Below are 26,270 nucleotides of genomic sequence, written 5' to 3' on the forward strand. Positions count from 1 at the left end.
TTTTATGTAACTCATCATTCGCTTCGACCAGGCTCACATGTTTTACGGTATCTCACTGCCTGAGAGTGAACAACACCATGAAAAATTACTCTAGACATTAAATATGGCATCGACTGGAGTTTGTTATCATATTGAGGACGGCCAGTAAAAGATACATTTGTTACAAAGGTAATATGAGAACACATTTCAGCAACAACAGCACAAAAAAGGCTACGAGGAGAAAGAGAAACACAGCAGTGAGCTAAATAAGCGCAATCAGCTTTCATTTAGGTCAAACAGATATGATGCATCTAACATTCACCATTTGCTTTTGTTTGTTGCCGAGATATTTGTCTATGTCCGCTGGTGCCAGGATGGTCATGCATCATTCGCCCGTAATAAACACATACCAATGCGCTTACAGTAACGGCACAGCACATATGATGATATTCCAAGCCCTGGGTTTCTTTCCTAAAACTGTTTGCAATTATGCATGAGCTTTTTGACTGCACTGGACAGGTCGCACTCCCTCTATGTTAAATTTCCTCTGTGATTGTAAAGAGGATGTAAGTTTGGGACTAGAAGTGGTCAGCATCTGATTTCAATTTGAAAGTGCTTATTGACAGAGTGATCTGTTTAAACTCAGCACACATGATATTGCCTGCATGAGATGTCACTCTCTCGCGCTCTCTTTCTCCCACTCAAACACACACACAGCTCTGTTCTCCTGTGTGCTTTAAGCTGAGCTAAACAAATGTACATGCTTGAAACTATTCAACTGAACGGGGATTCTTAGGTGAAGCTTTTAAAAACAGTACATTATATACATAGCATTTCAATGGAAGGACGGAAACACATTGGCCATATTAATCGTACGCTTTATTAATATTCCTATATAACTATTTAATCATATTTGGAAGATAACATTATTATTTATTATAAAGTATAGGCACAAGTAATATCCATATTGTAGCCTAAACTCGCGCTCGATCGGCCCAAAGTCCGGCATCCAACCCGCAGAGCCCAATCTCACCGCAATTCGTACGAATTTTACGAGGTGGCTAATTCGTACGAATTCATACGATCTCACTCGTACGAATTAGAAAGATTTTTGCTAAATCGTAAATGTTTTACGAGTTGGCCAATTCGTATGAATTTGTACAATTGACCTACCCCTGACCCCGGCCCTAACCCTACCCATCACGTGGGTTTAGACAAATCGTACAAATTCGTACGAGTGAGGTCGTACGAATTCATACGAATTAGCAACTTTTTAATCACTCGTACAAATTCGTACGAATTGGACGGAAGGTATTTACGTGTTGCTGTCTTTTCTCGTGGCAAAGTATTTTTGATTAAATGCAATACATTTTCTCATATGTATTTTCTCGTTATTTCATCTGACTTCAAAAAAAAAAAGGGGTTTAATGATATCTGTCCATCATTAAGTGTGAGCGAATGTTTGACTATTCTTTTTAAACTCTTGAATGAAAATCATTTCAAAGTCAATTAGAATAATCAAATGTAACAATTTATGTATCATAGGTAAATGTAGGTAAATGTATCATGCCAATTTAAAAATCAGTTCAAATATAATCAATACAATAACATCAAATGCTCTGGAATAAAGAGAAAAGATGCAAACCCGACATGTAATACATGAAGTTGAGAGTAACGACGGCTCTCAACATTCACGGGCTGATCTGAGGTACAGAATGGCACTGATCTTTATGCTCCATTCCATTATATAGCCAGAACCTCTTTCACATGATGGTTACATGTGCTAACAATGGTAATTTGCATTTGGAGATCACAACTTTTGTGTGCAGAGGGACATTTGCTTGAAAAGTCACCCCCTTCTGTGTGCAAGATATTTCTAAACTCTTAAGAACTTTATTACCTTCTGGTTTAATTCTTTGGAAATGAGACATTTGTACCAGTCGCACTGAGACATTCAAAATGACATGTATAAAACGATTGTTCACATTGAAACCATATAGATTCTTGTGTGAGTTTGGGTGATCTCACCAAGAGTGGGGGATAAGGGGAAGAAATGAAGATTAGGATGAGGGAGGTGAGACCTTTGTATTGATAGTACACAAGGGGGAGTTCAAATGTTAATTTGCAGCAAGGTCCTTTGTCCACTCGAGAAGTGGTCGTTCCTAAACTAGTTTTTCCAGTCTTACAATATCCTTATGAGACATTTTGATACTTAAATGCATATGCTTAGAACAACAAAACCATATCAATGTTATTTGATATTTGATACCTAAAAAAATCTAAATGTCATCATCATAACCTTGGTTTGGTTGTTATAAGCATAAGAATATGCCTACTTTATGCCTAATAAATAATGAATACTATCTCCCACATACAGTTATAACAACATTAATAAAGGATATGTAACATGTAAACTGTGAACTTAAGCCAATTATTGTTGTATGACTACTTATTTATTTAGTGGTTAAATTTTTAAAAAAAAGGAGAGTTCTTAAATTAAACGTAAACATTTTAATTAAATTACATGACTATTACCAAAAATAAAGAGTCAAAGGTTTTTACGAAATATTTGTATGAAAAATTATCAAGACACAAATTCAGTAAATTGTTAAAAAAATATTGTTCAGATTTTTTTTTAAAAAGGTAAAATTATTTTAAAAAATGTTTATTAAAACATTTGTGTATAATAAATTGTTTTAATTATTTAATTAAAATGACACCTATTTATTTATTTGTTTCCCAATACTGGTCATTTTGACTCCCTTTATGCATTCATAAGATTTCTTTTGTTCACGCATTGTAGGGTTAAAAATTGTTGTTCATTAATGTCCTTCAGTCAAAACTGTTGTGAAATGTTATGAAGAAGTGTTAATTTTTTTATTTTTTTTTAAACATGACAATCTGTAATTTCTCTATTTAAGATTAGTTTGACCCCATGTCTCGTAATGACAGATTAATGGTCGGCAACAGCCTCACACTGATAAGCCGAGTGAAATAAACACACCTCAATCAATCAGCACATTTCTAAACCACACAAAAGTCCAAAGTAAGAATGGCACCGCCTGTAACCCTCTAAAAAGGGAATGTATGGCAGGAACAGGGCATGTTCTAGTGAGTCGATCGAGCTGCCTTATCCCGGTCCAGTTATAATCAGAAATGACCTCAGCAGGGTGATGAAGACCGGGTTTCCTGCCCAAGTGACTGGGGCCTGAGCTGGCTGTTTCGGGGACTTCCCTCCCCCCTCTGAACACATTCCCTCATTGCTGAGGTGGGGTTTCCTCAGCTGGAGAACATGCCATGCTGTCACCTTCACTCATATATGGAGGTTTTAACCCCAGTATGTGCACATAACTGTGGGGCAGTAACACTCAGAGCTCTGATTCAGCGTATCACAATATATTGCCTTCTGCGTCACGTGACATGTTAAAATCTGTATCGATCTGATATAAAAACCAACAGATGCTGCTAAACAGTCAGAACAATATGTGACTGTAATATTTTCCAGAGGTGGAGGGCTTGAGTCACATGACTTGACCCGAGTTGCACTTTTAAAGGGATAGTTCACCCAAAAATTACCTGTAAGACTTTCGTTCATCTTCGGAACACAAATGAAAATCTTTTCATTGAAATCTGAGAGCTTTCTGTCCCTCCATTGACAGCTACGTAACTACCACTTTGATGCTTCAAAAAGTTGATAAAGAGAATGTAAAACTAATCCAAATGAATTGAGCGGTTTAGTACAAAATTTCTGAAGAGACACATCAGTTGTGGTAAAAGGAACATGTTCGCTTAATGTGCGAGAACCAATGAGGTTCATTCTCATGTTATGCAGCACATTTGAGATTCCTAAAGAACCAATGAGGTTCATTCTTGTGTTACGCAACACGTTTGAGCTTCGGCAAGAACAAATGAGGTTCATTCTTGTGTTATGCAGCACATTTGAGCTTCAACAAGAACCAATGAAGTTAATTATTGTGTTACGCAGCACGTTTCAGCTTCAGCAAGAACAAATGAGGTTCATTCTTGTGTTACGCAGCACGTTTGAGCTTCTGCAAGAACAAATGAGGTTCATTCTCGTGTTACGGAGCACGTTAGAGCTTCTGCAAGAACCAATTAAGTTAATTCTCATGTTACAGAGCACGTTTGAGCTTCAGACAAAAACAATGAGGTTCATTCTTGTGTTACGCAGCACATTTGAGATTCTGCAAGAACCAATGAGGTTCATTCTTGTGTTACACAGCACGTTTGAGCTTCAGCCAAAAACAATGAGGTTCATTCTCGTGTTACGCAGCACATTTGAGATTCTGCAAGAACCAATTAGGTTCATTCTTGTGTTACACAGCACATTTGAGCTTCTGCAAGAACCAATGAGGTTCATTCTTGTGTTACACAGCACATTTGAGATTCTGCAAGAACCAATGAGATTCATTCTTGTGTTACGCAGCACATTTGAACTTCCTCTAGGACCAATTAGGTGTATCCTCATGTTACGCAGAACATTTGAGCTTCTGCAAGAACCAATGAAGTTCATTCTCGTGTTACACAGCACATTTGAGCTTCTGCAAGAACCAATGAAGTTAATTCTCGTGTTACACAGCACGTTTGAGCTTCAGCAAAAAACAATGAGGTTCATTCTAGTGTAACGCAGCACATTTGAGCTTCTGCAAGAACCAATGAGGTTTATTCTCTTGTTACACAGCACGTTTGAGATTCTGCAAGAACCAATGAGGTTCATTCTTGTGTTACACAGCACATTTGAGCTTCCTCTAGAACCAATTGGGTTTATCCTCATGTTATGCAGAACATTTGAGCTTCAGCAAAAAACAATGAGGTTCATTCTTGTGTTACGCAGCACCTTTGAGCTTCAGCAAAAAACAATGAAGTTAACTCTCGTGTTACGCAGCACGTTTGAGCTTCTGCAAGAACCAATGAGGTTTATTCTCTTGTTACACAGCACGTTTGAGCTTCTGCAAAAGACAATGAGGTTCATTCTCGTGTTACGCAGCACGTTTGAGCTTCAGCAAAAAACAATGAAGTTAATTCTCGTGTTACGCTGCACGTTTGAGCTTCATCAAGAACCAATGAGGTTCATTCTTGTGTTATGCAGCGCGTTTAAGCTTCAGCAAAAACCATTCTTCTTCAAACTTGTTCATTCTTGTGTTACGCAGCGCGTTTGAGCTTCAGCAAGAAGCAATGAGGTTCATTCTTGTGTTACGCAGCGCGTTTGAGCTTCAGCAAGAAGCAATGAGGTTCATTCTTGTGTTACGCAGCACGTTTGAGCTTCTGCAAGAACCAATGAGGTTCATTCTTGTGTTATGCAGTGCGTTTGAGCTTCAGCCAAAAACAATGAGGTTCATTCTTGTGTTATGCAGCGCGTTTGAGCTTCCTTAAGAACCAATGAGGTTTATTTTCGTATTACACAGCACGTTTGAGCTTCTGCAAAAAACAATGAAATTAACTCTCGTGTTACGCAGCATGTTTGAGCTTCAGCAAGAACCAACGAGGTTAATTCTTGTGTTATGCAGCACATTTGAGCTTCTGCAAGAACAAATGTGGTTCATTCTCATGTGTTACGCAGCACATTTGAGCTTCAACAAGAACCAATGAAGCTAATTATTGTGTTACGCAGCACGTTTCAGCTTCAGCAAGAACAAATGAGGTTCATTCTTGTGTTACGCAGCACGTTTGAGCTTCTGCAAGAACAAATGAGGTTCATTCTCGTGTTACGGAGCACGTTAGAGCTTCTGCAAGAACCAATTAAGTTAATTCTCATGTTACAGAGCACGTTTGAGCTTCAGACAAAAACAATGAGGTTCATTCTTGTGTTACGCAGCACATTTGAGATTCTGCAAGAACCAATGAGGTTCATTCTTGTGTTACACAGCACGTTTGAGCTTCAGCCAAAAACAATGAGGTTCATTCTCGTGTTACGCAGCACATTTGAGATTCTGCAAGAACCAATTAGGTTCATTCTTGTGTTACACAGCACATTTGAGCTTCTGCAAGAACCAATGAGGTTCATTATTGTGTTACACAGCACATTTGAGATTCTGCAAGAACCAATGAGATTCATTCTTGTGTTACGCAGCACATTTGAACTTCCTCTAGGACCAATTAGGTGTATCCTCATGTTACGCAGAACATTTGAGCTTCTGCAAGAACCAATGAAGTTCATTCTCGTGTTACACAGCACATTTGAGCTTCTGCAAGAACCAATGAAGTTAATTCTCGTGTTACACAGCACGTTTGAGCTTCAGCAAAAAACAATGAGGTTCATTCTAGTGTAACGCAGCACATTTGAGCTTCTGCAAGAACCAATGAGGTTTATTCTCTTGTTACACAGCACGTTTGAGATTCTGCAAGAACCAATGAGGTTCATTCTTGTGTTACACAGCACATTTGAGCTTCCTCTAGAACCAATTGGGTTTATCCTCATGTTATGCAGAACATTTGAGCTTCAGCAAAAAACAATGAGGTTCATTCTTGTGTTACGCAGCACATTTGAGCTTCTGCAAGAACCAATGAGGTTTATTCTCTTGTTACACAGCACGTTTGAGCTTCAGCAAAAAACAATGAAGTTAACTCTCGTGTTACGCAGCACGTTTGAGCTTCTGCAAGAACCAATGAGGTTTATTCTCTTGTTACACAGCACGTTTGAGCTTCTGCAAAAGACAATGAGGTTCATTCTCGTGTTACGCAGCACGTTTGAGCTTCAGCAAAAAACAATGAAGTTAATTCTCGTGTTACGCTGCACGTTTGAGCTTCATCAAGAACCAATGAGGTTCATTCTTGTGTTATGCAGCGCGTTTAAGCTTCAGCAAAAACCATTCTTCTTCAAACTTGTTCATTCTTGTGTTACGCAGCGCGTTTGAGCTTCAGCAAGAAGCAATGAGGTTCATTCTTGTGTTACGCAGCACGTTTGAGCTTCTGCAAGAACCAATGAGGTTCATTCTTGTGTTATGCAGTGCGTTTGAGCTTCAGCCAAAAACAATGAGGTTCATTCTTGTGTTATGCAGCGCGTTTGAGCTTCCTTAAGAACCAATGAGGTTTATTTTCGTATTACACAGCACGTTTGAGCTTCTGCAAAAAACAATGAAATTAACTCTCGTGTTACGCAGCATGTTTGAGCTTCAGCAAGAACCAACGAGGTTAATTCTTGTGTTATGCAGCACATTTGAGCTTCTGCAAGAACAAATGTGGTTCATTCTCATGTGTTACGCAGCACGTTTGAGCTTAAGCAAGAACCAATTAGGTTTATTCTCGTGCCATGCAGCAGGTTTGAGCTTTCTCTAGAACCAATGAGGTTTATTCTCGTGTTACACAGGACGTTTGAGCTTCTGCAAGAACCAATGAGGTTAATTCTCGTGTTACACAGGACGTTTGAGCTTCAACAATAACCAATCAGGTCCATTCTGATGTTACGCAGCACATTTGAGCTTCCTCTAGAACCAATGAGGTTTATTCTCGCGTTACACAGCAAGTTTGAGCGTCAGCAAAAAACAATGAGGTTCATTCTTGTGTTACACAGCACATTTGAGCTTCTGCAAGAACCAATGAGGGTCATTCTCATGTTACGCAGCACATATTTTAATAGCTTCTGCAAGAACCAATGAGGTTCATTCTCGTGTTATGCAGCACGTTTAAGCTTCAGCAAAAAACAATGAGGTTAACTCTCGCGTTACGCAGCACGTTTGAGCTTCAGCAAGAACCAATGAGGTTCATTCTTGTGTTACGCAGCACGTTTGAGCTTCAGCAAGAACCAATGAGGTTCATTCTCATGTTACGCAGAGCATTTGAGCTTCAACAAGAACCAATGAGGTTCATTCTTGTGTTACACAGCACATTTGAGCTTCAGCAAGAACCAATGAGGTTCATTCACGTGTTACGCAGCACGTTTGAGCTTCAGCAAGAACCAATGAGGTTCATTCTTGTGTTACGCAGCGCGTTTGAGCTTCAGCAAGAACCATTCTTCTTCAAATGTGTTCATTCTTGTGTTATGCAGCGCGTTTGAGCTTTAGCAAGAACCAATGAGGTTCATTCTTGTGTTACACAGCGCGTTTGAGCTTCAGCAAGAGCTAATGAGGGTCATTCTTGTGTTACACAGCACGTTTGAGCTTCTCTAAGAACCAATGAGGTTCATTCTTGTGTTACGCAGCGCGTTTGAACTTCTGCAAAAACCAATTAGGTTTATTATCGTGTTACGCAGCATGTTTGAGCTTCAGCAAGAACCAATGAGGTTCATTCTTGTGTTACGCAGCACATTTGAGATTCTGCAAGAACAAATGTTGTTCATTCTCATGTGTTACGCAGTACGTTTGAGCTTCAGCAAAAAACAATGAGGTTCATTCTCGTGTTACACAGGACGTTTGAACTTCTGCAAGAACCAATGAGGTTCATTCTGTTGTTACGCAGCGCGTTTGAGCTTCTGCAAGAACCAATGAGGTTCATTCTCATGTTACACAGCACGTTTGAGCTTCCTCAAGAACCACTGAGGTTCTTCCTCGTGTTACGCAGCACATTTGAGCTTCAGCAAGAACCAATGAGGTTCATTCACGTGTTACGCAGCACGTTTGAGCTTCAGCAAGAACCAATGAGGTTCATTCTTGTGTTACGCAGCGCGTTTGAGCTTCAGCAAGAACCATTCTTCTTCAAATGTGTTCATTCTTGTGTTATGCAGCGCGTTTGAGCTTTAGCAAGAACCAATGAGGTTCATTCTTGTGTTACACAGCGCGTTTGAGCTTCAGCAAGAGCTAATGAGGGTCATTCTTGTGTTACACAGCACGTTTGAGCTTCTCTAAGAACCAATGAGGTTCATTCTTGTGTTACGCAGCGCGTTTGAACTTCTGCAAAAACCAATTAGGTTTATTATCGTGTTACGCAGCATGTTTGAGCTTCAGCAAGAACCAATGAGGTTCATTCTTGTGTTACGCAGCACATTTGAGATTCTGCAAGAACAAATCTTGTTCATTCTCATGTGTTACGCAGTATGTTTGAGCTTCAGCAAAAAACAATGAGGTTCATTCTCGTGTTACACAGGACGTTTGAACTTCTGCAAGAACCAATGAGGTTCATTCTGTTGTTACGCAGCGGGTTTGAGCTTCTGCAAGAACCAATGAGGTTCATTCTCATGTTACACAGCACGTTTGAGCTTCCTCAAGAACCACTGAGGTTCTTCCTCGTGTTACGCAGCACGTTTGAGCTTCAGCAAGAACCAATGTTCTTTATTCTCGTGTTATGCAGCGCTTTTGAGCTTCAGCAAAAAACAATGGAGTTAACTCTCGTGTTACCCAGGGCGTTTAAGCTTCTGCAAGATCCAATGAGGTTCATTCTTGTGTTACGCAGCACATTTGAGATTCTGCAAGAACAAATGTGGTTCATTCTCATGTGTTACGCAGTACGTTTGAGCTTCAGCAAAAAACAATGAGGTTAATTCTCATGTTACGCAGCACGTTTAAGCTTCCTCTAGAACCAATGAGGATTATTCTCGTGTTCCGCAGCACGTTTGAGCTACCGCAAGAACCAATGAAGTTAATTCTTATGTTACGCATCACGTTTGATCTTCTGCAATAACCAATGAGGTTCATTCTCGTGTTACACAGCACGTTTGAGCTTCCTCAACAACCACTGAGGTTCATTCTCGTGTTACGCAGCACTTTTAAGCTTCAGCAAAAAACAATGAAGTTAACTCTCGTGTTACGCAGCACGTTTGAGCTTCAGAAAGAACCAATGAGGTGCATTCTTGTGTTACCCAGCACGTTTGAGCTTCAGCAAGATCCAATGAGGTTCATTCTCGTGTTATGCAGCGCGTTTGAGCTTCCTTAAGAACCAATGAGGTTTATTCTCGTGTTACGCAGCACATTTGAGCTTCAGCAAGAACCAATGAGGTTCATTCTTTTGTTACGCAGCACGTTTGAGCTTCTGCAAGAACCAATGAGGTTCATGCTTGTGTTATGCAGCGCGTTTGAGCTTTAGCAAGAACCAATGAGGTTCATTCTTGTGTTACGCATCACGTTTGAGCTTCTGCAAGAACCAATGAGGTTTGTTCTTGCGTGTCAAGCGGTTGAGCTTCTGTTTTATGTTTGCTGATCAGTGTTTTAAATGTGAACACAATCTGTTCATCATATAAAGAGATCAAGTCTCTTTAGAAAATTTGGACTAAACCGCTCGATTTATATGGATTAGTTTTACGATCTCTTTATTAACTTTTTGAAGCGTAGTTACAGAGCTGTCAATGGACGGAAAGAAATCTCTCAGATTCCATCAAAAAAATCTTAATTAGGAACAACATGAGGGTGAGGAAATCATTTTTCTCCAACAAAAATAGTTCTAAACAAGCCACAGCAAATGAGTTTGGCGTCTTCGTGGCAAGCAAGCAACACGTTTTGTTTTGTTACCTAACAAATCCGAGGTTTTGAATGAATTGGTTAAGTGATTCAGTAACCCAGTCAACTGATTTGTACCAGAATGAACAAGCGGTTTTAAACGAATCAGTGAATGAATGTTTCAATGACTAATTTGACAGAAAGTTATTGGCCGCCATCACTGGCAGTTTTAATTTCATAAATAAAAGTAGGGAACAACGGGGCTAAAGGCACACCCGTGTAAAAAGCGCATTTGACTTTATTCTCTTTTAAACCATTAGATATCATAAAAATTCAACTCAGCATTTTACTTAACAACCACTTTTGATGATGCACATGGAAATTTGGTTGACCAATGCAAAGTTGACACTGAACTAATTTTATATAACAATTAATGTTTTTTCAAATGTTGTGGATTTATGTAGCAAATGAGAATCAATACAATTATTGACTATATTTTGAGACAAAGGTTACAAAGGTTAAATCATGAACAAGATTAATGATTTTTCATTTTGTTCAAGGTAAACAGTTTTCAATAACAGAACAATATATAAAAGAATTGTATTAGGGGTAAAAGGTGCCCCTGCTGTTGGGGCTAAAGGCACAATAATTAACATATTGATGATAAACAGCTGGCTGACTTTTCCATTTGATTAGGCTACATGACATGGTTAGATTCAGATGGTAATATATATTAGTTGGGTGTCCACCTTAGAGATAATTACCATATTTATAATGAAACCATCATATCATATTAACCATATCATATAATAAAATCATTTATTTGCTGCTACTTTAAAGCTAGCCTATTAAATTATTGTGGGATCTCATTCTATGCTCACAGAATTTTTACTTTTTGTTTCTGTATTTTAAAATGAACTTATTTAATGACAGTATTTATGGTGACAGTATTTATTGAACACAAAATAATTATTTTGTTTATTAAAATAAAATGAAAATACAAACTTTACTAAAGTAATTGTTTTGAACAAGCATTAACTTAGACATTATTAAAACATATTATTTTAGCTAAAGTATTTGTGTAAATACGTTGTGCCTTTTGCCCGATGCTGGTGAGCCTTTTGCCCCATGTGTGGGGCAACTCATATGTTTATAAGATTTTTAAACAAACAAACCACGTGTATGAAATCCCTGTAGGTGATATTTCATAAATTCATAAATAAAGTTAAACCTATGACATTTACTATAAAACAAATAAAAATGAATGCGTTACACTTGTGAATTCAACTTCAACTGTTTGCAACAATTTTCTTATAGTAACAATAATATAATATAACAATAAATATGTATTCTAATAAATTTTTATACATTATTATTATGGTATAAACGTATATATATATATAATATATCATGACTTTTTTAATTGCACATTTGAATATGTGGGTTTGCACCAACAATGTTTTTTTTTAACGGCGCATATGAATATGTTTGTTTAATGCAGTTTAAATGTCATGTGGCTGTATAAGCAATTGTGTTTTAAAATTCAAATTGAGGATAAATTAGCCTACTATTTCCCTTCGCAGTTTGACTGGCCCATTTTACCTGAACAACTGGCCCATTTTACCTGAAACTGCTTATGCAAAAAAAGTTGCCACAGCTGATGTTTCAAGAAATGTAGGGCCTAAATAATTCTATTTTATTACATAATTTCAACGCAAAATTATCAAAAACAGTCATTATTAATCATGGAAAAGGCATATATGGTATTGTATTATTGTCCCAAACGATTTACCAAAAAGTGGCCCAATTTAGCTGATATCACCCTAATTAAGGAATTTAATAATTTCTGAGGAAAAAATAAATAAGTTTGAGGCCAATATAAACACTCTTGTTTCTGGTTCGTATTGTAACATGACTTGACTTGGTCCTGAGAAGAATTCGACTTGAGTTGCATCGCTGACTTGACTTAGCACTGCAACTTGAGATTTACTTGTGAATTGAACCTCCCACCTTGAACCTCCAACCTTACTCCCACCTCTGATATTATCTTTATTTGATGAAAAAATAATTTTTGACACAACTACATTATATTTGTCTTATCGCAACTCACTCCTCTCCTTAAACTTACCTTCCTGGCACTTATACTCTTTACTGTGAATCAAACATGCTGTTAAGTAATGCAGTATATCTCAGATTATTTTTCTGAAATATATAAGATACTCTTTTAATCAATAATGTCCTTTCATTAGACAACAAAATACCAAAAAACAAACAAACAAACAAACAAACAAACAAAAACGTTTAAACATCGAGCTCCATTGTTCTCTCATTCATAGAAAACTTGACGTTAAGACAATGTATGGTTAAAATAAACGTCACTTGGTTTAACATTTTGCTGCAATGAAATGCATGCATTTTAAATTGTGGTTAAGATGTCTAAATACTTTAGCACTTTTGTTACAATGACGCCCTCTACTGATCCAGTCTAAACTAAAACCTGTTTAAGCAACACACAGTAGGCCAAAATATGTTCTTATTTTGCAGTAGGCCTATAGAGTGAACACTCTTTTTCATTATTATCATTCCTTATCATGATGTTGAGACTAGACTTAATATGCTATTTTACTGTAACTGTCAGTAAAACAAAGCCAGTGTCAAATCGTGAACTGTGAAATTAAAGGTTAAAGCAACTATTGTAATGATAAGGTTAGATCCAATTTATCTACTTATATAACTTAAATTAAACTTGTAAAAAAAACACCATCTTAAAACAAAACTTTTGAGTATTGACTTTATGACCTAAATGAAACATCAAAGTTGTTTATAAAATATGTCAAAACAAAATCAGAATTGTTAAAAATGTTTGTTCAGAAATGTATGTATGTATGTATGTATGTATGTATGTGTGCATGTATGTATTTAGGCCTATGTATTTATTTAACAAGCTGTTTGATTCACTACCCAGTTGCTGAGCTGGGTCATACTTCACTTCCCATAACGCCCTGCTTCACAACAGAAGAGATGGCCAGCCCATCTCATTTCCGCGAATCGGTTCTTTCGAACAGCGCATTGAAACATCCGGTTCTTAAAAAGATTCAGTGATTTTTTAATCATATAATTTTGAGAATGATAAAACCATATGTATTCGCATATTGCTCTGTAAAACAGTCTATCACATTTCTATCAAATGTGTTGTAATGAATATGTATAATGACTGCAAAAAATTTATCTAGAACAAATACATTAAAACACTTGATATGTACGTATATAAATGAACCCGCCATTGACTCAAACATTTAAATTACATAATGTTTTAACATTAAAATAACATACTTTTCACCTCATTTATCATTCAAATGTTCTTGCTATCATTTCACTCCTCTCATTGGCTCATTTATGAATTAAACATGACTAAAAAAGACGCGGGTCTTCGTTTCCTGTGAGTCGGTGTGTAGTTGACTCTAGAACCACTGATTCAGTCTGATTCGTAAACGAGACGTTCAAACGGATTTTATGAACAGGTCATTTGAAAAGATTCGATTCTAACGAACAATTCGCTCGCGAATCGGTCATCACTGAACAACAGTCGAGAGCGGAGAGAAAGGCAGTGGATTCCTCTCATACTGCCACTAAAAGAGACACGCACACAGAGAGAAGGGGGCATTTTCACACATAAATGGAGGCACATCCATCGGGCGCCATCAAACAGCCCTAAACCTGTAAACATGGCGAAGGACCAAGAAGTGGAGCGCATTGCCAAGAAGCTGGACAAAATGGTGCACAAGAAAAACACTGTAAGTGTGACATATTTCTTTATTCCTAGCATCTGAAAAAACGGATAGGGAAGAACTATTGATTTCATCCACGCGCTCGTTTCTGTTTGTCTTCATAAACAAGCACGAGATCTAGTGTGATTATCACCTGTTTCATCCTCATCCAGTCCACCACCGGGCTCTTATTGGTCAATCTTCATGCACAATCACACATTTGGTGTTTATACTCTCATGTTTGAAGCGTTTGTGTATACTGTGATGAGCTGGCAGCTGGTTGTTCTCCAAATTTCTCCAGCGCAAACAAAAGACTCATTTATCCAACACTTCACACCAGTCAGTCCCAGTTATGTCCCCAAAACACCGCATTTATGTGCAGACTACTGTGTTTTTCTATGACCCAACCTATAGTTGAAGAAGCCAGTGTTTACTAATGCATTTGAGAATTTGTTGTGTAACTGTCTTTTCTCCTCGCTGTGTTTGTATCTTCAGGATGGTGCTATTGACCTGCTTCGGGAGCTGAAGAACATGAAGATGTCTTTGGAGACCCTACAGGTAATGTTATCTCAGCTGGACTGGAGACAGCATTTGTGGGCAGAGCATGTGCTGTGTTGGATTACATAATCATCTCTTTCTCTTACAGTCAGGGAATCCCATGCTTTTGTTCTTATTGGCTATATTACTGCTTGTACTATTTCCACAGAGTGTAGTATGCAACATTTATATATGCATGTATAGAATATCTGGATAAATTAGATTTGCCAAAAAGTGCAGTATACTGTATATTGCAGGGTATATACCACAATGCAATGTGCTCGACCTTCCATTTCAATTGTGATCAATCAATGGTTAAAAAATACAGGATTTGTAAAAATGCTATATATATATATATATATATATATAATAAAAAATATTTAAGAAAATAATAGACAGTATACACAGTACATACTGCAGTATGCTAGTATTTCATTCTGAACAGAGCCAATGTGTTTTAGAACATACCAATGTGTTTTTCAAATGTGGTATTCCATATATTTTTCTATTTTATATGCATGTTATACAAGTTGATTCACTGTAGTGTTATGTAGTATATGGATTCAGTCAATATGTATGAGTAGAGTTAATGTACAGACAAACAGACCTGAGGAGAATTTCAAACACAATAGAGGATCTACATGCAGCAGAAAAATGAATACACTGGGGGAAACACATTTGTTTAAAGTCCCTTCACACCAAGAATGATAACTGTGAAGAGAACTATAACGATAACTATATTAGCGTCCACACCAGCGGACGATATTGTTCTGTTTATTCTAAGCACGCACTGCAGTTTACGTCGCCTGCTGCTTCAAATGATCAAGCTCTTGAAAGCAGGATGGATTCGGATTGGCTGTCAAAGTTTTTATCATTCATCAGCTGAAAAAAAAAAGGTTTTGAAAGCCATTCCAACAATATAATTCCTCTGCTATTACTCTTCTATTCATTTATATTTAGAATCTCACTCAGGCATTTGCTCGTTCTTTTATTTACTTACGATCCCCTCTCTTTTGAAAATTTTATAGCTGAAGAGTGACCAGTTAGTCAAAGCTTAGTGATTGGCTACTGGATGGTAATTTAGAACAAAATGTATCAAGTTACAATATATCACAAATTGGATTTTGTTATAGTCCACTGTTAAATTTATTATAACAAAAATGATCTTCCCATTGTTTTAATGTGGCCCACGGTGCAGTCGACACGGATCGGGATGTCAGTGAATGCAGTGCGGAAGCAGAGTTCGGAAGAGGAGGTGCAGACACTGGCTAAATCACTCATCAAGACCTGGAAGAAACTGCTGGGTACTGCATCTCCATTCACACCCAGACAGCTTAAACAAGACCTTTAAGACAAGCGTTTTCCTTTATTTGACACTGAATGAAAATGATTGAGAAGGAGACTGAAGATTTCCATTTTAAAAAGTGGTGGCACAAGGCTGCTGCCTGTTTGCTTTCTTGCTCTTATTATCTTAAGGATGTTACAAGTTAACTTGGTAATAGTAAATGCAATGAGTTTGTCTAATGTTCAAGCTGGATTGTGAATCTTCTTTCATGTAGACGGTTCTGAGGCTAAATCAGAGGAGAAGAAAAAAGGTGGATCTCCTCTCCAGTCCTCGTCTTCTAAAGACTGTCCTGGATCCAGTGACACCAGGTGTGTGGGATCTATTTTGTGAATACATATTATAGATCTTATCGTGAACAATTCAATGAAAGCTTGTTTTCGCCTCTGAATAAAAAAAGGCAGTTGCCACTTTTTATCCCACAATTATGACTTTTTTCCCTTGCAATTGTGCTTTATAAAGTCAGAAATGTGAGATATAAACTTGCAATTGTAAGTAAATGTCAGAATTGTGTGAGCTGACTTTTTTCCTCCGAATTGGATTTTATAACTCGCAATTGTGAGGTTATATCTCACAATTCTGAGAAAAGAAGTCAGCATTGCAGGTTATAAATTCATAATTGTGAGGAAAAATTGCGGTGTTTACACTCGTAATTGTGAGGGGAAAAAAATCCTAATTGTGAGGAAAAAAGTCGTAATTGCGAAAAAAAAATGTCAGAATTGCGGGAAATAAACTTGTTATTATGAGGAAAAAAGTCAATTGTGGGATATAAACTCGTAATTGCAGGATATAAACTGGTTATTGCAAGAAAAGAAGTCGAAATTGCGGGATATAAACTTATAATTGCGAGAAAAGAAGTTGAAATTACGGGATATAAACTGGTTATTGCAAGAAAAGAAGTCGAAATTGCGGGATATAAACTGATAATTGCGAGAAAAGAAGTCGGAATTGCAGAATATATTATCACAATTGTGAGAAAAAAGTCAGAATTGCGAGAGATAAACTTGCAATTGCGAGAAAAGAAGATGGTATTGCGGGATATAAACACAGAATTGTGAGAAGAATAGTCAGAATTGCGGGATATAAATACATAATTGCTGGGAAAAAGTAAGAATTGCGAGATATTAATTTGAAAAACTGTGAGAAAAAAAAAGCCAGAATTGCGAGATATAAACTTGCAATTGTGATAAACTCGCAATTGTGAGGGAAAAAAGTCCAAATTGTGAGGTCGAAATTATCTTTTACATTTTTTTTTATTCTGTGTCAGAAACAATCTTCCATATAATTAATCTGTGCATGTTCTATAAAAAAAGAAAAAGGAAAAAGATTGACCTTGTAACGGTTAAAAGCGTAATCTTCAAGCTGCTTGTCTCTAGTGGTTGATTGGATCTTGGTTTTTTGATGGCCAATATATAGTCAAACCAAAAATCATTCAGACGCCAGATATAATTTTTTATATTTTTTACTAATGGGTGCAGGACACTATAGTTCATTTATGTAAGTGAAGATAGCAAAATAAAGTAAACTGTGACATATTATACCCAAAAATTCTTCATACCAGTAAAATGTATAAACATTTGGGATCAAAATTATTCAGACACTTTGACCTGAAAGTGTTTTTTCTTTAATTGCTAATGCGCCATTTTTACACCAGAGACTGAGCCAAATTAAGCATTGCTTGGTAATTGGTTGACCTAAACTGGTATTATCTAATGGTGTTCTTAAATTTAACAGCTGGCAGCTATTCATCCTAATTCATTTGTGAGACAGTCTAACAGGAAGGATGGCCAAAACCAGTGAAATATCAACTGATTTGATCACTCTGAGTACTTGTCTTAGTTTATTACCATTTTCGAAACTATAGCGAGTAAACTGATAATGTGAGAAATGTTGAAGGTGTCTGAATAAATTTTGGTTTGACTGTCCATATCACACTTTATTTAATTTAACGATGGTAAATAACGCTTGCTGCAATGAAATTCATATTTATTTTATACAATACATACTACATTTATTAAATTGCATCATTTACTTTTAAGAAATGTGGAAAAATGTATTCTTTAGATAGCAACTTAATCCTATTAAAGTATTTTTTGCATATATATATATATATAATATATATATATATATATATATATATATATATATATAATATATATATATATATATATATATATATATATATGAGAAAGAAAACACTTTTTCTTCATTCTCAATTATTTTTAATTATTTATTATTTTAAGGAGTTTTACAAAACAGTGAAATGTTGTTTCATCTTGTTGACTAGTAACAAACAAGAGACGCCAAAAACTCCCACCACTCCAGTCACCCCAAAATTCACCTCCTTCCCACCTGCACCCGTCACGACAGACAGTGTGCGCACTAAATGCAGAGAGCTGCTGGTGGCGGCCCTACAGACTGATGGTAAGCCATGAACAAATTAAGCTAAGTAACTGTACGTTCATTTTACTCAATTATGAGTTAAAGTTCATTGCATTTAATTAAACAAAGTTACATTAACTCTAACTGTGAAATTAAGGGAACTAAAGTTTTATAAAATGTATTTTTGCAAAAGTTGATTAAAGGGCGAGATCTGTTAATGTTTCATTTTCATGTGTGGATTTAAAATTTGAGTTAAACCATTTGAATTTATTGGTTTTACTTAATTCAGTTAAATTTCAGCTACACAGAGTATTTGAATAGAGTTTATAGTTATTTAATATTTAGAAATATAAATATTTTTTAGTGAAATCAAATAAAACATAATAATAAAACATCATAAATATTGGTTTTGACCTTACAAAATGGTTTATAGCATAAAATGAGTTGACAACTCATTAGGTCTTACTATGTGGATGAATTACTATAAATTTATTTATAAGCTATATATAATTATGTCATTTTATTATATTAAACGCTGGTTTTATCAGGATTATTATGCTTTTTCGATTATTACCTTTTATGCAGTGTGTAATATAGCTGTTTGTGAATGTGACAGATTTGAAAAGTATTAAAGATCCAAGTGCACGTAGAGGTGGGCGATATATCGTTTAGACGATAATATCCAAATTGTTGTCTGGACGATATGAAAAATTTGGATATCGAATATTTTATAATTTGTACAATCCGACCCCCCAAACATGAAAAGAGCTGAAGGAAGTTAAAGAGAAAACAAATAACGCACACTGTAACCTTCTAAACAATTATATGTAGCGATTTTAATACTGTAGGGGTTTGTTTGACTGTATTTTATTTTATTTCTTGTACAAAATCACGATCGTTCCTCAATTGCACGAGAGTAAGCTGCTACTAATTTGCAATATATAACTACGGAGTTCTTACCTGTGAGTTATGACGTTTCTTAGGTTGAAGCAACAATCCAAAGAGTAAAGCCGATGTACGATTAATAAAATAGCTGCTAGAAAAGGCAAAATATGAGTTGTTTGCGGAAAAATTAAATCTGAAGTTAAAAAGGTTTTCTTAAATGTCTGTGGCGTCCTCAAGTGGCGAGCTTCGTGATTGCATCATTAGAAAATTGCGTTGTATAATGAGTCCAAAAGATGGAATACATTTTCCCAAGAGATCGGTTCGGTACGCATTACAAACCGAACCATTCCGGTGGTTGGACCATTTTTCCTGCCGACCAAAATCCGCGCTGGAGCGAACACCACAACGTTGCGCAACATCAAATGGAAAATGTAATGAAAGCGGAACGAAACTCATTATTTTGTGCTTCGGGGACCGTTTATCAGTTCGGACGAATGTCAGTGCAGCGCGCATAGACATCATATAGATAGACGCCCTATCGACCGCTACTGCCTATTGGCGCGGACGAGCCGTGGGGCCGCCATCTTAAACCGGTCACCCGCTCCGCTCAGTGTAATCTGTTTGGCAGGTGCAATGAGCTGCCAGCGCATTTAATTACTCATATCTCACTGAATACCGAACTGATTTTCACGCGGGTTTTTTGCTGCAAAGGTCATACACATAGCTACGATACAGGACACATTGAATATTTTGTTCACAAAATACAACCAATAGTACGGTAATGTTAAATGTTAAATCTTACTTGTGAAAAGTAATCCCCGAGTGATGGTCCGCCGCTATGCAACGCAAATAGGAGTATGACTGGTTTAAGATGGCGGCCGCATTTCTTGCGCCACAGCGGCCAATAGGGCATCTAGTCTCTATATGATGTCTATGGCAGCGCGAGCCGATTAAGCGACACCGTTACTACATAAGAGATCCAGTAAACAAAGCATTTGAATTCGCCAATTATGTAATAACATCGCTGCGAGATCTAGTGAGAAGCGTTACAATTTCTCCGTTATTAACGGATCAAACAGCATTGATGTAGAAACCAGGAGAAACATCGTTCCATGAATGAACTAGTTATAGGTTTTAAGTCCACAGACCATTCACCATGGATTTAATGTAGTAACACTAACTTGTAACCATGGAAGTTTGGCAGAAATATTAACATGCTTTCAACGTTACACATCTTTTCCCAGCACTTCAAAACTCAAATGTTATATGTTGTTTAAATGTTATTTTTAATGTGATGACCAAAAATTATTTGTTCATCCTTCAAAGATTACCCCTATTTATAAAACGAAAAGTTTCAAGATGTAGGAAAATTCACACTTATTTAAAAATATTTTTTCTTTTAATAAATAGGACATTTCTATAGCATTTCTTTATTTTTGCTGTATCGAAAACATACCGAACCATGTCACCACTGCATCATATCAATCCGAACCTTGAATTTTGTGAACCGTTACACCCCTATTAAAAATATAAAAGAACAATAAAGACTTTATTGAATAATATTTTATTATTTTAAAAAGTTTAGGAGTCTTTAAATCAATAATGTCTCATTTATTTATGTACTAGTAATTCTATACAATAATAGGTCAAATGCAGCAAGTCAAAAGACCAACTGGACCTTCTTTGCCAGTTTGCACACATTTCTTTGAAGGATTGCAAACATATCGTCTGAATATCGATATCGAGATATTGAAAAAAAAATCGAGATATTCATTTTTGTCAATATCTCCGACCCCTAAGTGCACGACGAATAAAGTTATTGTCTCCTAATAGAAAGAATCTGTTCTGAATTGGTGAAACCAGTCAGCACCAATTCCAGTCTCACTTCCTGTTACACACCTACATAACAATGTAATAAATTAGCATAATACCAGCATATGGTTTTCATTGGCTGCCCGTGAATGACGTCTACTTTGACCCGCCCCGCATAAAAACACGTGTTGTAACTGAGAGCCGTAAGAATTTGGTTTGTGTTGTCGACATGCCAAGAAGATGCTGTTTTCAGCGCTGCAAATCCACTTTGCTGCACTTCAACAGGATGAGGATTCGCGTTGGAATTAATAGGGAAAAGCCAGCACCACCGTAACAGTTTCTATCAAGCGCTGAGTAAGCCGCTGAAATTCAGATAATAGGTGTTTCTTTTCTGACACGCTCTGCAAGCAGTAGACCAATCACAACAGACTGGACCATCTGTAGGAGACCATGTAGGAGACGTAGAAACAATCAAAATAGCATAATAGGGGCATGTTAAGCATAAACTGGTTTTACATTTAAGGAAGTTATTCTTTGTATATATTTCTCAGGTGATCACCAGACAATCGGAGCAGACTGTGAACACCTGGCAGCACAGATTGAAGATTATATCCTTCTTATTACCCAAGTTAGTTGGTAAAACAGTAATGTTCTGAAATATTTTTACAATTAAAAAAAAACGTTTTTTATTTAAATATATTTTTGGAAACCATGATGATTTTTTTTTTATGAATATAAAGAGCAGCATTTATTATGAAATCTTTGTTACAATATAAATGTCTTTACGGTCACTTTTTAAAAATGTGTCCTTTTAACAAAAAAAAAAAGAAAACAATAAAAAAGAAAAATGTACTGACCCCAAACTTTTATTTTGAATACACAAAAACTGAATAAAGATGCATTTTGCCTGCAAATTGTGTAGTTACAACATCTACCAGCAGGGGTCGTGATAATCAGCCAAACCTTGACCTAATACCCTAAACAATGTTTTGATAGCGCCACAGTGTTTACAATTTTTATTGAAAGCTGCCAACAGATGGTTTACTTGCAGTAGTCTCTGCATATATATTAAAGAAATACAGGAAAAATTGCTTGCTTCCCCTTGAAAGGATAATGACTTTGTGTCATAATGTCATTATAAAGGCAAAATAATGACTTTGTGCTTCCTTGACTGGACTTCATGGCACACGTATCTACCAGGAGTTTAAATCTACTGACATAAAGTACAAGACCAGACTGAGGAGTCGCATTTCTAACCTCAAGGATCAGAAAAACCCAGACTTACGCCGGAACGTCTTGTGTGGCAACATCTCGCCAGACCGCATCGCCAGTATGACCGCAGAGGTACGTCTGGATCTGATTTTGGCTTGAGAAGTGTTATAGTCATCATGAGATTAAAATGACAATTCTTCTTTTTTTATGGAATATTGCAGTATTCATTCAGTGCACATTTATTGTTTATTTTTAAATATATTATAACTTCCCCTCCCTCCTGCAGCATCACTTCTTCTGTTCTCTGATGATGCGTTTACTGGTGTGAGGGCGGGACAATCTGTCACTCACATGACATCACAGCAATAGCAAACCACAACAATCCAATCAATTCCCAATTGACAAAATCAAGTCCTGCCCTAGATTTTTTTCTGGTTTGATAGGCCGATTCACTCCAATATAATTCACAATAGGAAAGAAAAGACTATCTAAAGGTCTAGTAAACTGCAGCTTCTCTGCAGGATGTGAAGTGTGTTTGTGTGAATTGCGTGTTTGACAGGAGATGGCAAGCGCAGAGCTGAAAGAGATCAGGAAAGCGCTGACCAAGGAGTCCATTCGAGAGCATCAGCTCTCCAAAGTGGGCGGCACGGAGACTGACATGTTCATCTGTGGAAAATGCAGGGGCAAGAACTGCACTTACACTCAGGTATGCTGTGAGCAACTTCTCACCAGCGTTTAGGACCGTTTATACTTGCCATCATTATAAAAAAAACAGCTATCAATCTGAGCGTGACACAGCTGTAGGTTACACAAGTATGTGTACACTTAAGCCACGCTTTAAAAAAGAAAATGGGGCGGATCAAGTTTCTGAAACAAAAAAAGCCCCACATTTCTGTGCTTTGGTCCGTTTGCATGTCTGAAAGGAAGTTTGCAAGTGGGCTAAAGCTGCATTTAAGCGTGAAACAAGCAGGAATGTAACGCACCGTCTCTCCCCGCAGGTCCAGACACGCAGTGCGGATGAACCCATGACCACCTTCGTGCTATGCAACGAGTGTGGAAACCGGTGGAAGGTAAGAATCTCTCTACACGCCTTGCAGTGCAAAAGCCATTGGTTGACTTGAGTAATCTGGGTTACTGAAGACCTAAAAACTGTCAAATCCATTATGCGACCGATAAACACATGCTTTTTGTCTTAATATTAAAATGTTGCCACACGGTGGCAGTATTTATTCACTGTAATCTAACCTTATAGCCGTACTTCATTCAGTTTACCAGCATTACTGACTGCATAAATTGGCTATAAGGAAATGATCAATTTGAGGAGTTTTATATTTAAAACAATGACAATGGAACAAAATAAAATATAGAGAGGATAATGGGTTTAGTTTTCACAGGGTTTATATTTCAGTAACTATAAGATCAGAAGGAAAATTACACACATGCTGGTGTTCCCTAGCAGATAACCTGTTTAAATACCCCCTTAAATATCTTGCAGTTCTGCTATTTTGTTTTTTAGGTAAATGTTTTAAGGATGTTTTGATATCCTTATTAGAAAACAAGATATTCAATATATTCCACTAGTTATTATTCTTCATTTACAGGGGCGAGGGGGAAACATGTTTTGAATACTGTATTTATTGTCTTCTGTTTTCTCTTTTCATAGTTTTGCTAAAGACTAAAGGGAGCAGGATTCTTCATATGAAGAGATGACCTGAATTCATTGTGAAAGGAACTGTTTTTTTTTTTCTTTTGAGAAAAAAAAAATCTGATGTCTTTTTTTGATACATTCATTTTCATAGCTGTGTAATATATGAGTGTTGCTACTTCAAAAACCTGCTCTGTATTATTTTTTATTATTTTTTATTTTTTACTGGTGTAATATCATTGCCTTTCATGCACTGCCGATAACTTAGACTCAGTAAGTCAGCTGGCTTGTTCATTCTTGCTTTTCCTTTTGATATAGCGCTTGTGCCTTTTTGCTCTGAGTGCCAAGTAATTGCTGAAAGAATTTGTACCCATTCATAAAATGTTTTTGTTTGTTTGTTTGTTTTGAACGTGTGCTTTTCATATGTATATGCAGTTTATGCACTTAGCAGATGATTTATTTAACCAAATCTTGGTTGCTTTTCCAGAGTTTAGGAAGTCTTAAAGGATTACGGTTAATATTTGAGTCTTAATATAGGCGGTAGTTCGCTTCTTGTAGACAGCCAAACAAAGAGAAAAACAGAATGGGGTACATGATTGAAGGTTCATATGTATTATATGAATAATTTGACTGTTTTGCCTCAGTAAATTTGCCTAGAAATATTTTGTGGATTGAGTGTTTTTGTTTTTACTTCGTCGCTCCAGACCGACCTGTATAACTCCCCCCTGTTTTAGCTGCTCTTTCAACCTTAAAATAATAAAAATAAAAAAAGTATGATTGCACAGTATTTTTAGTCATTCTCAAGTCATATGATAGCTTTAGATGCGGAATAGACTAACATTTAGTCATTACTCTTAAATCTGCTCCTCCGCTAATGTACAAATGGCATTCAAAAGTTTGGGGTCTATAAGATATTTTTAATGTTTTTGAAAAATCTCATAAGCTCACCAAGGCTGCATTTATTTGATAAAAAAAATATGTCAAAAACTAAAGTGATTATGTGAAATATTCCAATTAACTGATTAGCTGATTGGCCTCTGCTGATCCTGCAGCCAATTAACGGTTGATAAACTGGTTCATTGTTTGGTATAAGCTAATCAGAGTTGCTCTGAAACCCTCCACCTCCCCAGTTCCTCCAGCCTAGATCTGCTAGGGGATTGATATATGTCTAATTATGTAGCAGCAGCATACTGTATCTTACATGCTCACAGCAGCGCATCTGTGTATCTATTAGCAGTAGCAAGTCCATACTTGCTCTGCAGCAGCAGCAGCAGTGAAACATCTAGTCTACCAAGACCAAATAAATTAACATTGCAATATTCAATAACTAAAGATAAATAAATACTAAAACTAAACTAACATATAACATAAAAAATAACTAAATGTATGCTAAAACTATTCAGAGTTGTCATGATTGAAATATATTTTAAAAATGTTGGCAAAGCTAAATGTTCAGTAACCATTACTCTGCTGTTTTTCAGTAACATTTCATATTATTATCAGTGTTGAAAACAGTTTTGTGGAAATCATATACTTTTTTATAAATATAAAGTTAAAAGAACAATTTATTTAAAATGTATTTTATTTTTGTAGCATTATAAAAATATTTACGGTCAATTATGATCTGAAAATCCTTTTCGATATAATGCGTTCTTGCTAAATATAAGTATTAAATATATAAAACTCCTTACTGATCCCAATCTTTTGAACAGTAGGGTGTCAACAGTAATCAAATATAAGAAACATCACAACAGGTTTGACCAATGGCAATTGGAACCAATGATGTTTGATATTGTTTTGATTATTATACAACTTATATTGTGGTATCACTGGTATTTGAGTTCCATGGGTCACATTATGGAGCTCAATATCTCTCATCTGCATTGACTATATCATTGTATAGAAGACACTGGAATGTTTTCCACAGGGGAAAAAAATGATCAAATGGTCACATTTGAAAAACATGGAGCTGAGTAAATTAATTTTAAGGTATTCCATATTTAGTGTGCTGCTGCTTTTTATTGTGCTTCAGATGTTTTCCACTAGAGGGAACAGTCAGACAATACTCAGAGCAAACACTCAACAACTGTGTTCCACTGACATCATATGTGTGATGTATTAACAAGAATATGATGTTTTAATCCAGTGTTTCATGTCTTTGATCCTGAGGACTTGCACACAAAACTGGTCCTATATTTTGGGAACTTCTCAGCAGTGTCCTCATATCTTAATCAAATCTGAGAATAGAATTGACCCTTTGTGACTTGCATAAGACTCAGCTGGTGAAATATGTCAGGCCTTTGTCCGAGCAGTAATTTCCTAAGAGCTATCACAACATTTCTTAATTATGTTGACCAAAAATAAATGCTGTCAGATCTGGTTTTGAA

The 26,270-nt window shown here is 36.5% G+C and overlaps 1 protein-coding gene across 2 annotated transcripts; it reads left to right on the forward strand.

Annotated features, from left to right (window-relative positions):
* Positions 1-13,783: 13,783 nt before the first annotated feature.
* On the forward strand, positions 13,784-24,670 carry tcea2 (transcription elongation factor A (SII), 2). 2 transcript variants are annotated; one of them, XM_077214302.1, is made up of 10 exons: positions 13,784-14,095; positions 14,564-14,626; positions 15,804-15,909; positions 16,165-16,258; positions 18,235-18,371; positions 21,578-21,634; positions 22,216-22,370; positions 22,798-22,944; positions 23,237-23,308; positions 23,902-24,670. In XM_077214302.1, the coding sequence occupies exons 1-10, from the start codon at positions 14,027-14,029 to the stop codon at positions 23,908-23,910; spliced, it is 909 nt and encodes a 302-aa protein (XP_077070417.1). In that variant the 5' UTR covers positions 13,784-14,026; the 3' UTR covers positions 23,911-24,670. The 2 variants fall into 2 exon arrangements, with proteins under 2 accessions (XP_077070417.1, XP_077070416.1); XM_077214301.1 differs by having other exon boundaries at positions 13,816-14,095; positions 21,578-21,642; positions 22,224-22,370.
* Positions 24,671-26,270: the final 1,600 nt, after the last annotated feature.

The sequence above is a fragment of the Siphateles boraxobius genome, unplaced genomic scaffold, assembly GCF_051911475.1.
Source record: "Siphateles boraxobius isolate OS27281-9 unplaced genomic scaffold, OSU_SipBor_1 68, whole genome shotgun sequence".
Taxonomy (NCBI): domain Eukaryota; kingdom Metazoa; phylum Chordata; class Actinopteri; order Cypriniformes; family Leuciscidae; genus Siphateles; species Siphateles boraxobius.